This window comes from Neovison vison, chromosome 1 (genome assembly GCF_020171115.1).
Source record: "Neovison vison isolate M4711 chromosome 1, ASM_NN_V1, whole genome shotgun sequence".
NCBI lineage: Eukaryota > Metazoa > Chordata > Mammalia > Carnivora > Mustelidae > Neogale > Neogale vison.
The window spans coordinates 183,723,114-183,738,864 of NC_058091.1; the positions used below are offsets into that span (position 1 = coordinate 183,723,114).

The 15,751-nt window shown below is 36.8% G+C and overlaps 1 protein-coding gene across 1 annotated transcript in view; it reads right to left on the reverse strand.

Moving 5' to 3' along the window:
- Positions 1–5,354: 5,354 nt before the first annotated feature.
- Positions 5,355–15,751, reverse strand: part of CAMK4 (calcium/calmodulin dependent protein kinase IV) — a 231,679-nt gene continuing 221,282 nt past the window's right edge. Inside the window, exon 11 of the mRNA XM_044264318.1 lies at positions 5,355–15,400. Coding sequence (XP_044120253.1) covers positions 14,954–15,400 — 447 coding nt within the window. The 3' untranslated portion in view covers positions 5,355–14,953. The remainder of the gene's footprint in view (positions 15,401–15,751) is intronic.

The window sequence follows — 15,751 nt, forward strand, 5'->3', positions numbered from 1 at the left end:
TGTGTGAGGCATTTGCGATAAGATTGCCTGAGCTGGGTACCCCTAAAGCAAATAAATTGTCCCCTCAGCGACTCTACATTCTCTCTTTTTCAACTTATACCTCAATTAGTGATCACATAATCAACTGTTGAATTAGATCCATTGCACTTAAAAGGACCCTCATGGGGGCACCTGGGTGGCTCAGTGGGTTAAGCCTCTGCCTTTGGTTCGGGTCATGGTCTCAGGGTCTTGGGATCGAGCCCCACATCGGGCTTTCTGCTCAGCAGGGGGCCTGCTTCCCTGACTCCCACCTCTCTCTGCCTGCCTCTCTGCCTACTTGCAATCTCTCTCTCTCTCTGTGTCAAATAAATAAATAAAATCTTTAAAAAAAAAAAAAAAAGGACCCTCATGGAAAAAATCTTTTGCAATATTGAGTTGTATGATAGATTGAAAATAATATTTGAATCACCAGAAATTTTTATGCAGTTTCTAGATGGCACTTTAGATCTGCTGGGCTCTAGTTGGCACTTTTTTTTTTTTTTTAAACAGCTTTATTGAGGTATAATTTACAGCTGTACAACTTAACTGGCTGGAAGTATACAATCCAGTGATTTGAATACATTTATAGTTGTGCGGTCATCACCACAATCCAATTTTAGAACATTTCTATCAACCAGAAAGACCCTTCCTGTTTGCTGACTCATCTCTAACCAAAGTTTAGCACACTTGCCAATATACAGAAGATGAAAAAGATTAGAGCAGGTTTTATCTGGTGTTGTTTTTAAGCGTAGAGGCATAGTTGATTCTAAGCTCAGGCCTTTTGCAGTAATGGGTTAAATATGTTATCTCAAATACCATAATTATACAAAAATTTAATGATATGGGTTGGGATTAATATTAACATGTAATTGAGTCTGCTGTTTCTGTAGCAGTGATATAGAATAGAACAATAATGTGAGCCATATACTATGTAATTTAAAATTTCCTAGTAGTCACATTAAAAAGATAAAAAGAAACTGCTGGTGTTAATTTTAATAATATAGTTTATTTAGCTCCATAGATCCCAAATATTACCATTTCACCATGTAATCAATGTAAACAATTATTAAGATAGTTCCTATTATTCTTCTGTATTAATTCTTTGAATTAATTTGTGTATTTTACTAATTTGTGTATTTTACTAATTTGGTTTAGCCACATTAAAAGTACATTATCCACATCAGGCCACTGGTCTGCACTGAATAGCACAAACCTGTAGTATATGTACTAATTTTATCTTTTTACAGTATGAAGTAATGAACTTCATGGAATTACACTTTTAAACACAAAATGTTTTCTGGTTTGGAGCCTTCAGTGCTTGCTAAATGGGGATTTCTGAATGTTAGAAATAAGTCAGTTAATAACTTAATAAAATAAAAATTATAGCCAAAAAAGCCCTTTTCCTTTAAGGATAATTAACCCTTTTCATAAGGCAATGAATGAAACAAAAAAATACAGTGTGCCTTGTTGGGTGGTTGATAATTTTCTCTAGCTTATAGCTAGTTTGCATTAGAAACCTATTTATGCGGGAAATATTGGCATAGTACTGTATTGAAATACACATTACCTATTTTTTTAAGGACATTAGTTTCATACAAAAAAATCATGATTTATCATGTGATATTTTGCATGAAGTTTTAGTTTGTACTGATAACTCTTGATTATCCCTTGAAGTTTAGTGCAATACTTAGCAAAAATAATTGTGGGAACTTGGGGTCTGCAGTGATGTATAATATGAACTGCTAGAGTATCTTCTTTTTACTGTTCATTGAGGTTGGATGTATTTGAAATCGTAGATTTCTACATGTAAATTTATCTCCCAGTAAAAATACTTTTCTTTCTTTTTCTCTCTCCTCCACCTTTCTTTACTAACTGAAGGGCATATTATCAGCACTCATGATGAATTAATTTCACATTTCAAACTAAAAATTCTGAAACTGAGGTTGCCTCTGGTGAAAATAGGAAAACATTGCACAATTTAAGCCCTTAATTGTTTGTCAAACTTCTGGATATGAATCATTTCTTTTGATATAGATAAGAGCTTTACCTGTTGACTCAAGAGCACACTGGTGCCCTTACAATCAGTGGTTAAAATCCAGATCCTTTTACTTACATGGATCCTGCAGCTCTCTCCACCTTATGGATAAATTTTGAAACCCAGAGGAGTTAGCAGACTTTACCAGGTTTCCATCAGCATGTGTCGGATAATCACTTGTCTGGTATATCTCCCTTGCCTTTCTTACTTAACAGCTTCTAGAAGGTGGGATCTGAGCATACAAGAAACACAGCAAGTTGTAATTTTAGTTTCTTCATTATTTTGTTGTTTCCAAAGATTTTACATGTATAAATAAAAGTTTATCTCATATAATTCAATAAAGGCTATACTATATATAAATTTTACTTTTTAAGAAGTTTATAATTCTTTTATGAGCCAGTATGTAAAACTTGAACCTTTAATAAACTAAAAGCATGTTTTAATATACATAAGCTGTGTATTTATTTTTAAATTGGTATGAAAAATATCAGAATAAATCACTGATACAGACCAAGTTGCTTTAACTTTCAGTATTGAAAAATAGTTTCTCATATGTGAACTTAAAATATGTAATGTAACTCTTTATATTATTTATTTATTTGACAGAGATCACAAGTAGGCAGAGAGGCAGGCAGAGAGAGAGGAAGGGAAGCAGGCTCCCTGCTGAGCAGAGAGCCCGGTATGGGACTCGATCCCAGGACCCTGAGATCATGACCCGAGCCGAAGGTAGTGGCTTAACCCACTGAGCCACCCAGGCGCCCCACTCCTTATATTCTTATAAAAGAAAAATATAAACTGGAAAATAAGGATTAATAATTCATATGCTAATCCCTCACCAGAGTCTCATAGAATATTAGCCCAAATACTGCCGAATTTTCGTTTGCTATTGTATAACCAGGATGATGAAGGTGTCCTTCCCTTGTAGTAACATATACACAGGGTTCATTGTAATAATATATATAAATATATTATTTATATTTAAATAATTGTGTTAACTTGATTAAAAATTGTGATCGTTTCATTTGAAGTTGAAGAAAGCTGGAAGTGATAACACAAAGAGACTCGATCTGTGTTATCAGGAAGTAATTATGATGCTGTGGGCAGGATGCAGTAGAAAATATGATTATTTAAACTACTGAGCCACCCAGGTGCCCCAGAAAATATGATTATTAAATGGTTTAAACAAACCGAGTTATTTTTCTCATTTAATAATGAATCTGGATATAGGTAATTTGGGGTTTATCAGCTCAAAGATGTCAGGGCCAGGGATTCTACAGTTCTCTTTCTCTCCTAATGATAAGATGATTGACTAGCTCCGAAACTTATATGCGCATTCAAATTAAGAAGCAGGGGAAGGCTGGGCACCACCCATTGGTCTCTTCTCAGGAAAGCAAAAACTTTCCCAGGAACCTTCTCTAGCTTTCCTTTCCAGTCGTCTTTGCCACATGACCATCACCCGTTGCTGAAGGGGTGGTTGGGGAGGCAAGCACAAGGATTTCCAGCCCCTTGAAGAGAGGGATGGTGATGAATGAGTCTTTGGATAGCCAACCATAGCATCTTTTAGTGGATCATCTCTGGAGAGTGGGTGTAAGCCTCCTTCAGATGTCAATAGGAGACTGATAGACTACCAAAATAGAAATGAAAATAGCAAAGTAGTCATTTGCTTCATGAAAAATTTATTGGACCTCTTTTTCATGGCAGACGCTACATACTGTCCTTAGAAGCAATGGAGCTTCTTCTGTACATGGTTAATTAATGGCTGGCATCACATGGCAGTCAACACGCATGACCTTTGTTTCTATTACCTCATAATATTTTCAGATTATATAATAGATACTGTTATATTACAGATAATAATAGAAAATGTTACTTTATTCCTCTGGAGCAAAGGATCTACTATGGACGAAGACTTCGGTAAGCTATGAGATGACAGAAAATTGCCAGAAAACAGGAACAACCAATGTGTCCCAGGGGGTGGAGGGTAGAGACATGTGAGCTGTGTTATCAGCTGTGCAGGTAATTAAGGGGCTGTACTGTTCTGCTGGTAAAAATGTTGGAAGTGTAGCGTGAAAGTACTAAATAAGGCTTTTTATTCCTTATTTGGATAGTGTTCTTTTCCAACTTATATTTTGCTTTTGTGACATCCCTTGCATAAAAAAGCAGCTGGTTTTTTTTTTATTAAAGTGGTCCAGAGATTGTACAAAAACAAGGTTGAAATAAAAATATGTTTATATAATTAAAAATGGACTTGCAGATGGAAAAGGGTTTTTTCTTTCTTTCTTTCCTTTTTTTTTTTTTTTTTCCCCTCTAGCATTTCCCTCAGTTGAGAAATCACTGTTTAGAATAAGTGTATCTTCTCAAGAAAGCAAGGATTTTGGACCTAATGGTAATAGCAAGCTATAGTTCAGAGAGGAAGCCCTTTCCCCTCAGATGTTTCATACAAACGATTGATTGAAGGGCCACACTCAAGACTTGGAGTTCTTTTTACAACTCATGCAATCAGCTTCTTCAGAGTGAACGTGCACTGTTTTGCCTTTCATCCTCAGGTCCTGTGGGTTTGCAAGCCTCATGAAGAGACCATTAAATACCATTTGATCTAGCAACTCCACATCAGGATTATTTCCTTAGGATAGATTTTCCGCAACACAGAAAAGGCTTTATATACTATTACTGAGAAAAGAAAAAGAATCGAGACTGAATCATTATGCAACTATAATAAATTTTTGTGAACATTATTATATAGATGGTTGTGCTATAGGGATATGTTGGTACCAAAAATTTACAATACGATTACAAGTCTGTAAGAAAAAAGTAAACGAATGCTAAAGGAAAAACAACAGTGCTTGCCTTTGGAAGGTGTTATGGTGACTTTGTACTTTTCTATAATTTCAAATTTTTATAATGGAAAATCTGTTTTTCTATGAAGTGCTGCATTTAACTTTTATCCAGTGAACTGATTTTCCAGCAGTGAGAGCACTAGGCTAGGAGATGGGCAACCCAGATCTGTTTTCTTCTCACCACTAACTGTGACCTCCAATAAGTCATTACCTCCCTGGATCTCACTTCTCTTTAATAAAAATGAGCTTGTTGGATTAAATAATGAATAAGGTCCCCTTTTAATTATAATAATTTTATGACTTTCATGACATCACCATATAGTGTTTAAAATGCTATGAAATTCAAAGTGTAATTTTATCTCAGAGAATGGGAAAATAATTCAACTCTCTATTTCACAGGTACGGAAAATGTCCATCGTGTCACTCTCAAATTGCAGGAATGCTTCAAATGACAGAATGCAAGCTTTTGGTGGGCTCTTACATGATTTATTATCACACCGTACATGCAAATTGCTTTACAGAGTTTGCAGTAGGAAGGAATATGCTTCTTTTGGCATGCTCTGACATAGCCGGGTGAACTTAACACAAAGTAACATTGGCCCTGCCACATGTCACATATTCTTTCATGTTCCTAGGAAACACCAAAAAAATGAGCATGTTTAGTCATTTAATCAGGTTATCCAACCTGAGTCCAAGAAGCAGCAGTTGTCTACAGCTCTCATGTCATCTGCCCCAGGCTCTGGGCCACTGAGAGCGCCAAGGACTCTGTGTCCCATCTGTGGGGAGCAGGGACTCATGGTCAGTCACTGCCACTGAAGAATAGGGAAGCTCAATCAAAAGCAAACAGGCATGATTTTGATGAATTCTCTACTAACATTTTCTGTATTTACATTATGGCCTAGGTCAGCTTACATGTTTATCTAAAAAATATTGTAATAGATCTCTGTATGAAGAAGTCAATAGCACCATTTTGACAGATTTTAGAAATGAAATGTTCACAGCTCCTTTTTCAGTCAGACATTGGGAAGGTGGCCTGTGACCTTGGCTGACTAAACTGAAATATTTATACTTTATCTTTGTCCCCCAATCCTACATGCACTTGTTTCTAGCTAATGACTGGCAGTACACACTACTGCACATGGAGGTTCCCTGTATATAACAGTACTTGTCAATCAAATCCTCGGTGCTGCTCTGAGCTTATGTCCTGTTAGTCCAGGAAACTTTCAACAACCCACAGGTACAAATTTTTCTTCTAGGTCAGAGGAGAAAAGACATACCAGATCATTTCACAAGCCTGAAAAACCCTGGTAAGAAGTATTCCTTTCTCAATACCCGCTCACTTGGGTTTTCTATGCACTCACAGTAGCTCTTAGCTTCTCTTCATATCTCTTAAGACAGTATCTGTCTTTGCTTCTTTTCCATTCCTGGGATCATAGTCAACCTTTGTCCCTTCTTTGTCCCAACCTTGTTGTTTCATTGGCCTTGAGGACTGATGCAGCCATTCACTAATCATGGACAGTATCTGAGACAAGCAACGTGGCAAGACTACTAGAAGGATATATAAGGTGTAATCTGACTCGGTAAATATTTTTAAAAAATAAGTTTCTTGAAGATGGAAGTCAAATCCTGCCTGCAGTGAGTGATGTAAAAAGGGATTTATAGAAGGGTGTATCAAGAGACAAAAGGGAGGGGGGAGGTAAGAGAGAGGCCTTGAGAGGACCAGCTTGATGTTTGGGGAAAGCAGTTGTGAAAATTACACATTTTGTTGCCGGAGACTTGACTTTTTATGACAAGTCATCTTGAAGTCTAAACTTTCAAGTGTGATTCTATCCCAGTGGGGATCGTCCTTTCAGGTCTGATAACTTAAAGGTGAAAATAACTATGACAGAAGGAACCGTGACGTGGGCTTCTACTGGCAAAACTTCAGCAGGTGGTTAGGTGATGTTCTAGAGTCCCAGGGAGTCCTTCAGATTTTGGGGTGTTGCAAAGCTTACTCAGAAATCACTCATTGTATGCTATTGTTTTTAGTGACAGAGGATTTGCTTCAACAGGTGACTTGAAAAAATGTCTTTGATGTGTTGGCTGATTTTTTTATTCTACTTAGGAATGCACCAAATTAACCAATCTCTATATAGGAGATCACAGAGGGCTAGATGCTCTGAGGAAATGCTGCACACTTATCTACCCAGACTAAGAAAGGAGGTCTAATTTAAACTTTGCACAAGATCCAAGACTTTCCTGCAGACTTCGTAACATTTCCCTGTAGAGTTTAGTCTTTCACATAGGTGCTGTTCCTTCACCAATGGGCCTGGCATTTCTCCACTCTGTAGATTTCTCAGCCAAACCTGCTGCCTTCTTCCCTCTCTGCAAAGATTCTCCCCATCCTTCACATCCAGCCTGTGTTCCCATGAAGATTTCCTGGAGCATCATTACAGGCAGAAGGGAGTTTCTCCTTCTTTGCATCCCTAGAGGACTTACTGCCTGCTTAGATTTAGCACAGGTTATGTATGTACACCTGTATTTTTTCTCTTCCAACTACAAAGCTCACTCCTAGAGGGGAGCACTGGGCTCATCTCTAAACTACTTCATCATATATAAGTGTTTCTCAGTGAAAATTTACTGAGAAAATGGGTGCCTGGGACGTACTGGAAAGCTTAAAAATTGGCACAGAATTTCCTTAAAATGTGCTTGTGAGGTAGGCCTAATATCCCCTAAACTAGTACTACTGTTTAGTGTCTGGTTCTGAGAAGAAACTTAGCTATTGACTTTATTCATTTCTAAGGGAAGCAGATGACCCAATTATTGAGAGAAATGCAGAAATGTAAATTTAAGTCTGAACAACTGCCTTCAAGGTCTGACTGATCATTTATAAAAATAGGCAGGTGGGAGCATGGACTCCTAATCTTTTTCTCTCTTCCCTTTCCCCTTCCAGTGAAGTCTCCTTACATACAGGAACTGTGAGGAAGGAGCAGAAAATTCATCTCTTTTTTTACCCTGAGTTCTATAGTGTATCCTGGCGATACATCTTATTAATTATTGCAACAGTTTAAAGAAAACAGCATATTGTTTAGTTAGTCATGACATTATCTTAGATGTTCCTGATAATAAGCTGATAATAGGTTTTCTACACAAGACCTCCTTTGTAACCTTTTGGCTACAGATGTTCAAAGTCAACAAAGGTCATGGATGCCTACATTTCTCAATATCTGGGTTATCTGCTTCCCTTAAGGCAGATATTGTGGAATGAATCATTTCTCTGTGACACAAATAGACTAAGTGCCGCACCCTCCTTGGATTTCTGAATATGTGAGAAAAGTAAAAGCAAGTATTTATTCAAGGCCCTCTCTTTTCAAAGAAATGAAGTATCTCCCAGATCACTGAGATTGGAAAGTAGCTTCCTTCCATAAAAGAATTGGCTGTCTGCCTCCCCCTGGGCTATTGATGAGCCTGCCATGGTCATAGAAAGCTACATAATAATAAAGGATATTATTTCCTAAAAATGATTAAATGAAAATCCAGCAGATATAAAATTACTTAAGAACATTCTTAAGGATTCAGAACCAAAGGGCACTCTTATTTCTTCATTTACTGAAGTAACAGCTGAAGATTGAGTTAAATGTGAGCAAATATCAGTATAAAAAATCACTTTCATGATTTTAATTATAGTGATCACATTTCTAAAACATGCTCAAAATGCTAGAAATCTTTTTAATTCTCCTCTTTCTTAACCAGGTCATTTCATACTCTAAATTTCTTTTTTCAGGAATGATGCAATTTGGAATTTTTAGTTCTGTAGGGATATTTCATTGTTATGTTGTCCATACAGCACAATTATTGTTGTGAGGCCATCTGCAACAGAAACAAAGCTCTCCTGCTTCCTCTGGGAATAAGAACCTTAAGCTTAGTAGAGGAAACCATGGGAATCAATATGCCTAGATGTCAGCAAAAAAGCATCTGGTGCTTTGAAAGACCAGGGTCATCAGGTTTGTTTTTTTGTTGTTGTTTAATGTTTTGTTTTGTTTTGTTTTCTGGTAGAGAGAGAAACATTTTAGGCTTTGCTGGGCAATCCGGTTCAGTGTCTCTTAAAACTTCTCAGCTCTGTCCTAGTGGTGTGAAAGCAACAGACAATATATAAATAAATGAGCACTGTCGTGTTCTAATAAAAACTTTATTTATAAAAACAGGCCTCTGGTGGATTTGGTCTGTGAACCTTAGTTTGCCTCATTCCTAAAAATTGTTCTCTGGAGATTTAGTTATTTCCTTGGGTAATGATGTGGAAATTACTTTTTAAAAAATGTACATATAAGTTTTATGCATATTTCATAAAAACCATAGATAAAAGAATGATTGATATTCAAATAAGAAAGTATAAACAGTAGCTTCTAACTCATGTATACTAATAATACCTTCTCCTTGATATGCTTAGTTCACTTGGCATAAGGAATTACTTAAACCCCTGTCTGCTGTTCCCACTCAGTGAACTCACAAGAAATTTTAAAATTTCAAGGGAAATAGAGCAGTATCTATCAGATACGGAATACAATACTACTATTATGTTGTGTGGGCCTACCTAATTAATAAATGGACATGTTAGATAATTTTTTTGGCTTTAGGAGGACTGAGAAATATGAAATAATACTGAGACGAAGGGTGTATGAATAGAAACACCTTGAGAACTTATAACTCAAGTAATAACCTCGATTATAAAAAGTAAACAAAATCATAACTCATGAATATGCTATTTGTACTCTATGTTACTATGAGTTGCTACATGATAGGCAATAAAACAGGTCAGGTTAACAGGAGGCAGTTATGACAGTTTTCAATTTATAGTCATATTTTTATCTTTTACAAACCAGATGAACTACTATACATGGTTCAAGGAAAGGACAAAGAAAGGACCAACCTAGTAGATTTTTATCCACAAATTGTTGTCAGAGTGAGAACACTTAGGGAAAAAACAGCTTTCAAAAATTCTAATGTGAAGCCCATTGTATTTGAGTGCCCCCAAATAACCTCCTAAATGGAAAAGAAATACTATTTTTAAATGACTGAAGATTAAATAGCTGTCATTTTTAACAATGGGTCATAGCAAAGATTACACAGATGTAAACATTCCATATCCATGGATTTTCCAGGTCAATCTTCAAAATGTGCTGAAAATAAATATTAAGAACAAGCATGATTGTGTAGCCTTAGCGTTGCTGTTCAGAGTTTCAGACTAAATTCTGGGCCACCAAGGGCCCTGCATTTCTCCAGCAAGTCTGGGATCTTCCTTCCAGGTTTTAGAAAATATCACAAGCTGAGAGGGCAGCCTGACAGCCAGAAGGATGGAACAAAACATTGATTTGGGACAAGTGGTAGCAAACCAAGATATGGGAAAGGGTAGCTGACTGGTGGAGTCCCATTTTTTCATTACTGAATAATGGCAATATACCAATATTCAAATAGCATCACTTTCAGTCATGGCATGGGAAGACGTTTCTTTCCATTTTTGGCTCATTTAAGCTCCACCAGGTCGGACACCTGGAGTCTTCTGAGTAATGTCTGATTCCTGCAAAGGAGTCAGATGGTCCGCTCTCATTCAAGGCTTCCATCTTGCTCTAGGTGGACCTCTGGGCCAGGTGATAGGGAAAAGGCTGAGTCTTGAAGGATGTTAAAATCATGCAATCAAATCCTCTAGAGTATATCACAAGCATTTATGAAAATCAGTATTTTAAACAAGCCAACATAAATGAGTCAAGTTTGTTATTGCTCTCCAAGATAAGTATATAAATGGTTGGGCTTTGTGAGCTGAGATTGTATTATCTGACCTCAGGTGATATCTGAAAGAGTACTAATGACAAAAACTTGGCCCTTAGTAGATCAGAATGTAGAAAGAGAAAATGCTGAACTTGGTAACCATGGTGGGTAGCTGGTATCTCTCCAGTGGTCTTTTTTTCCCTTATTTGTCAAGGAGCCAGAAACTCACCCTGAGTTGTGCCAGGGGAAGAAAAGGACTTTGAAAAAAATGTATAGAAAGTTATTGGGTACATTTCTGCTTATCATATGGTTATGAATATTATAATGCCATTGTGTTTGCATGCACATAAATGTTTCTAAAAAACACCGATGACATACAGAGAGTCTAGCCATTAAGCAGTATTTAACCAGTAAATGCTCAGATGATAACAATGACCCTAATCAGGAACATATCCATGATGAACATTAAGGAAATTGGAGTATGACCTAATAGACAGTAATTGCAAGGATATTACAAATCCTATTATGTAGGCAAATGTCTGGAAACTTTGCACCATCTGAAGTAGACCTACATAACCAGACCGAATACTCTGCAATGACAAGTAAATTACATAATGGCATTGTAGTTATGTAAATGACTCTGCTCATTATATTTATTTCAGTTTTATGTGGCGTCAACCTTCATCCAGAAAAACCGAGTGCTGATTCACTTCGTTGACTTTTTTTCCTTTTTTCTTTTTTCATTTACTTTGCAAGAACAATCCTAAAACCGAATAAATGATTTACTAATTTTATTCTTTGCCTTTTCTGGCATTTACTTCTGTTTTCCAATTTGAAATGCAACCAGATGCTTCTGTGGAATAAAAACTGAATTATGAAACAAAATGGCTCTCTTTAAATCTTCGGTCTGTAGGCAACCCACCAGCAGTTACCTTGCATGTAAAACTGGAAATAAGGATTGCTAGACATTCTAAATTACAAAATGTGTTTAAAATACTATGTAATTGAGGTCACAGTAAAAGGCAAGCTATTCCTTTCTTTTTTAAGTTTGCCACTAAAAATGGCTATAGAACCTTGAGGATTATTCTAAAATAGCAGTATGTAAGAAAATTCTAAGTCTTTTGAATCCATGTATAATGGCAGTGTTGATTAAATCGTTCTAAGGAAATCTAAAAAATGCCAGCCGGTGACCATTCTCATTTTGGGGGTAACTGGGATATCATCCTCCTCCTCATCATATAATCTTTATCATGCAAATTTAGTATGTTTCAGTAGATTTGTAGAAAGAAAGATTGCCTGTTAGAAAATGATGCCCAGCTTAGTCCAGCCCTACAAAATCCTATTAACATTTTTTGTGCTGTCCCTCCTGAATGGGGGCCCATGGTTTGCTCACAGTAAATTTTCATACTATGTATGAATACTATTCATACTATGTAAAATACTATTGACTTTATGGCAGTACTCAGGAGACTCTAGCCGGTGGTCAAGATTCCAGGGCCCAAAGGAGGATTCGAAGGATTGTAGCCAACAGACAATTTTGCAATGCCCAGGAAAGTACTGTTTTCTAAAAGTCGTGTTGGGAAACATCCCTTTGAAGCACATGATTAAGCAGATGTGGCCAAGAGTTTTCACTTATTTCAGTCTATGACACTTCTGAACCATTTTCTTTTTGGCCTCCTACCAGCTCATCCATGTGAAACTGAGGCAGCTCAAATCCAAGCATTGGCAATCCACGTGTCATCTTGCTTAAGAATTACTGTAGAACAGTTTTGTTCTGATACATTAGCCACTAGTCACATGTGGCTATTGAGCACTTGATGTACTAAAGGTATAACATGTACTCCTGATTTTGAAAACTTAGTATAAAAATTCAAAATTCAAAATATCTCATTGAGTTTTCATATTGATTATACCTTGGAATAACAGTACTTGTTCTAGATGATAACTTCAACAATCATATTATTCTAATTTCTACCTTATTTATGCATTTGTGGGACAAATGAGCTCTTAAAGTTTGAAAAAAACCAGTGGGATTCCAGTTAGACTTTTTTTAATGGGAAAATAATTTAAGATTGTCTTTCTTCATGGCTCCTGCTACATGGGGCCCAGAGGCACAGTAAGGCCTGAGCGATGGAATGACAGGACAACTGCCTTCCCTTGGAACAGTGGGCCAGGAGGGGCAGTATGTACTGATCTTCCAACTAATTACCACTTCTAAGAAGATCCATTTCCCTCTCTTCTTTCCTTTGCCAATATATGGGACACTTACCCTGCATGCCTGTTAAGTCTCATTTGGAAAAGTATACCAGGCAATTGACCTTCTTACATGGAAATGTTAATGCTTAGTGAAAAAGGCATTCTTAAAGATTAAAAATAGTGAGCCCTTTGCAATTACTAACATGGAAATTCCGAGAGAGGATAAAGAGGGAAGGAGAGAAACGGGGAAGAGGATAAGTACTCTCTACTAGCTAATAAAAATAAATCAAAACAAAAAATGTTCTTCTGAACCCAGATGATGTGCCCTTAAGGGCTTTTTTCCTTTGTCCACGTTGGTCAACTGCCAGGCCCCTAAAAGAGGGACGATGAGAAGTCCTATCTTTTCTTCTTTCAAGAAGGAAGTTTTGCACTTGGAAAGCAGAATGTCTCCCAAGGTCCAGTAGCCCCCAGGAACCGGAGATTTAATTTCGTTTTCCAATTTCACAGTTTTGAGGAAGAGCCAAAATAATTTAAGATTTTTTTTGATAAGGATTTTTCTGTGACAGTCATTTTTACTGTCCATTATTTTGGTCTTTGAGAATATTTCTTTTTTAAAACTGAGGAAACTTAAAATTGCGATGCATAAATCGATAAAAATGTTCACTTCAACTCAAGCTAGAAATAGAGGTCCTTGGAATTTAAGTGTGATTTCTATGGGGGAAAAGTGTTCATATGAAAATCAAAGAAAAATACTTTGAAAAAAATCATGGTGAATTATTAGGTCTAATAATTCTATTATTATAATAATTCTATTATTAGTTTCTCATGAGTCTAATTTGAAATCAGTACTTTCTTTTCATTTATTTAAGGTAAATAAAATGCTGCACTGTCCTAAATTTCTTGGCATGGAAACTAAAAATTACATGGTAAAATTTGGGCAATTCTATTCCAAGTATGAAAAAAAGAGAAAACAGATTTTCAGAAATATCTTTAGTTCATAAGCAATAGTTCATAAGGTACTATCAACTGAAGGAAAAAAGGAATTTCACAAACAAAAGCTTCCTTAATCTAGTTAAGTCTATAATGAATGATCTTATAATGGAATATTATTCTCACTCTATTCAGACATAGGACACCAGCCTGTGGGGTAGATTTTTCTGAATATTTGAAACTTGATAATTATAGAGTTTATCCATAAAACTGTCACTGTCTTTAAAGTTGTACAAACTCATGAGTAAATCCAATTTTATAAAAATGACAAGCAGTCAACTTTTGTGAGTGTAAGTTCAGGTCTTAGCCCCTCTTCTTCCCTCAATTTCCATAGCCCACCTTAATTGTTCTCCATGAGAAAGAACTGCCATTAGCAGGGGAAGGAAGGAATACATTCCTCAGCATGAGTTTGTAAAATACCTTCTCCAGGATTGTAAAAATGGCAGGAATTTGTGATAGGACATTTTTGGTTATTCATAATATAGTATGTATAAATAAGGACAAAATAAGAAAGCATTCTCTACATAAGCTCTAAGTGCATTGTTTCATGACCCTTAAGTATGCTTCAATTTCTTACCATTGTAAGTGGGGATTTTTTTTTTTTTGTACATATCATGAAACTGTAGCCTGTAACCATCTCCTTGTAAACAGTTTGAACACATTGGATAGTTTGAGCACATTGAAAAGTATGATATCATGAATGCAATGGGAACACATCTTAGAGCACTACCTAATATTAGTGAAGCGAGAGTCGAAAGGAATTACTGCTTTATGAAGAAATCCAAACGATGTATGATGACTAGGTTTTCAAAGCAATAACAATTTACTAGTTACTTCAATGTGTGCTACTGGTCCCTGAACATGTATGTTTTTAAATGTTATGTTGTGTTTACTTGTGATTTCAAATTTAACTCCTCGGCATTAGGTATCCGTTGCATACCATAGAAGACACTATTTTTTCATAAAGCAGTCACATGCATGAATTTAGGATTACCAACTGATAGATATGTATTTTTTTTTTGCACCTCAAAAAACAGAATCACTATAGTGCATATCATGCTTCCACACCTTCCTTGCTGAAGGACAAAATGCATAAGATGCCAGAATTTGACTTCTAGATTGAGAAGAAACCAGATCAGTACTCTGGCAGGATCACATCATTTTGCTGAGCTCCAAATCCCAGAGCTGGGTTTTCTTGCCCCTCTTTGGGGGCTGCTGCTTCCTCCGTGGTCTTCAGCTTCTCCTCTGCTAAGCCCTCCTCTGCTAAGCCCTCCTCTATTTCCAGGTCAGCCACCTCTATCCTATCCTCTAGTGCCTTGGGCACCATGTTGGTAGCATTTCTATCAGCATCTTTTACTTCCCCTATGGCCTGTACCTTCATCAGCTCAGCCTCTGCCCCCTCAGCTGCCACTTGGGCCCCAACTCCTTGAACTTCCTCTCCTTCCAAAATAGCTTTAACATCTTCACTGCCATCCTGGGTCAGAGATGATGCTTGGCTAGCCTTCTGGCTCTCTTGGATGCCGCTGTGGCTGCTGCTGGCGCTCCCCAGCCGGGAAGAGGCCACTACGGCCTTCACGGCTGCCTGATGGGAAACAGAAAAGTGTCAGGTGTTACTTCCGCTTAAAATCTTGAATCAGAGCTCAATCTCACCTTTGCATTTAGGGAGTTTGTTTTATCTGTTTTGTATTTTCAAAATATATTCCAAGATGGTTGAATGGAAACTTCTCTGAAGAATGAACAGCAAAACCTTTTTAATTTCAGGCCTACTGTATTTAATCATCTGGACAAGTGAAAGCTTACACTTGTTTTCAAATATTTTGGGACTTTGTTTCCCAAAGTGTTTTCATGGAACACTAGTATTACACAAAAAAAGAATTCCACAGTCAAGTTTGTTTGAGAAGTCCTGGGTTATGTCAAGGTTATTTAATCCAAG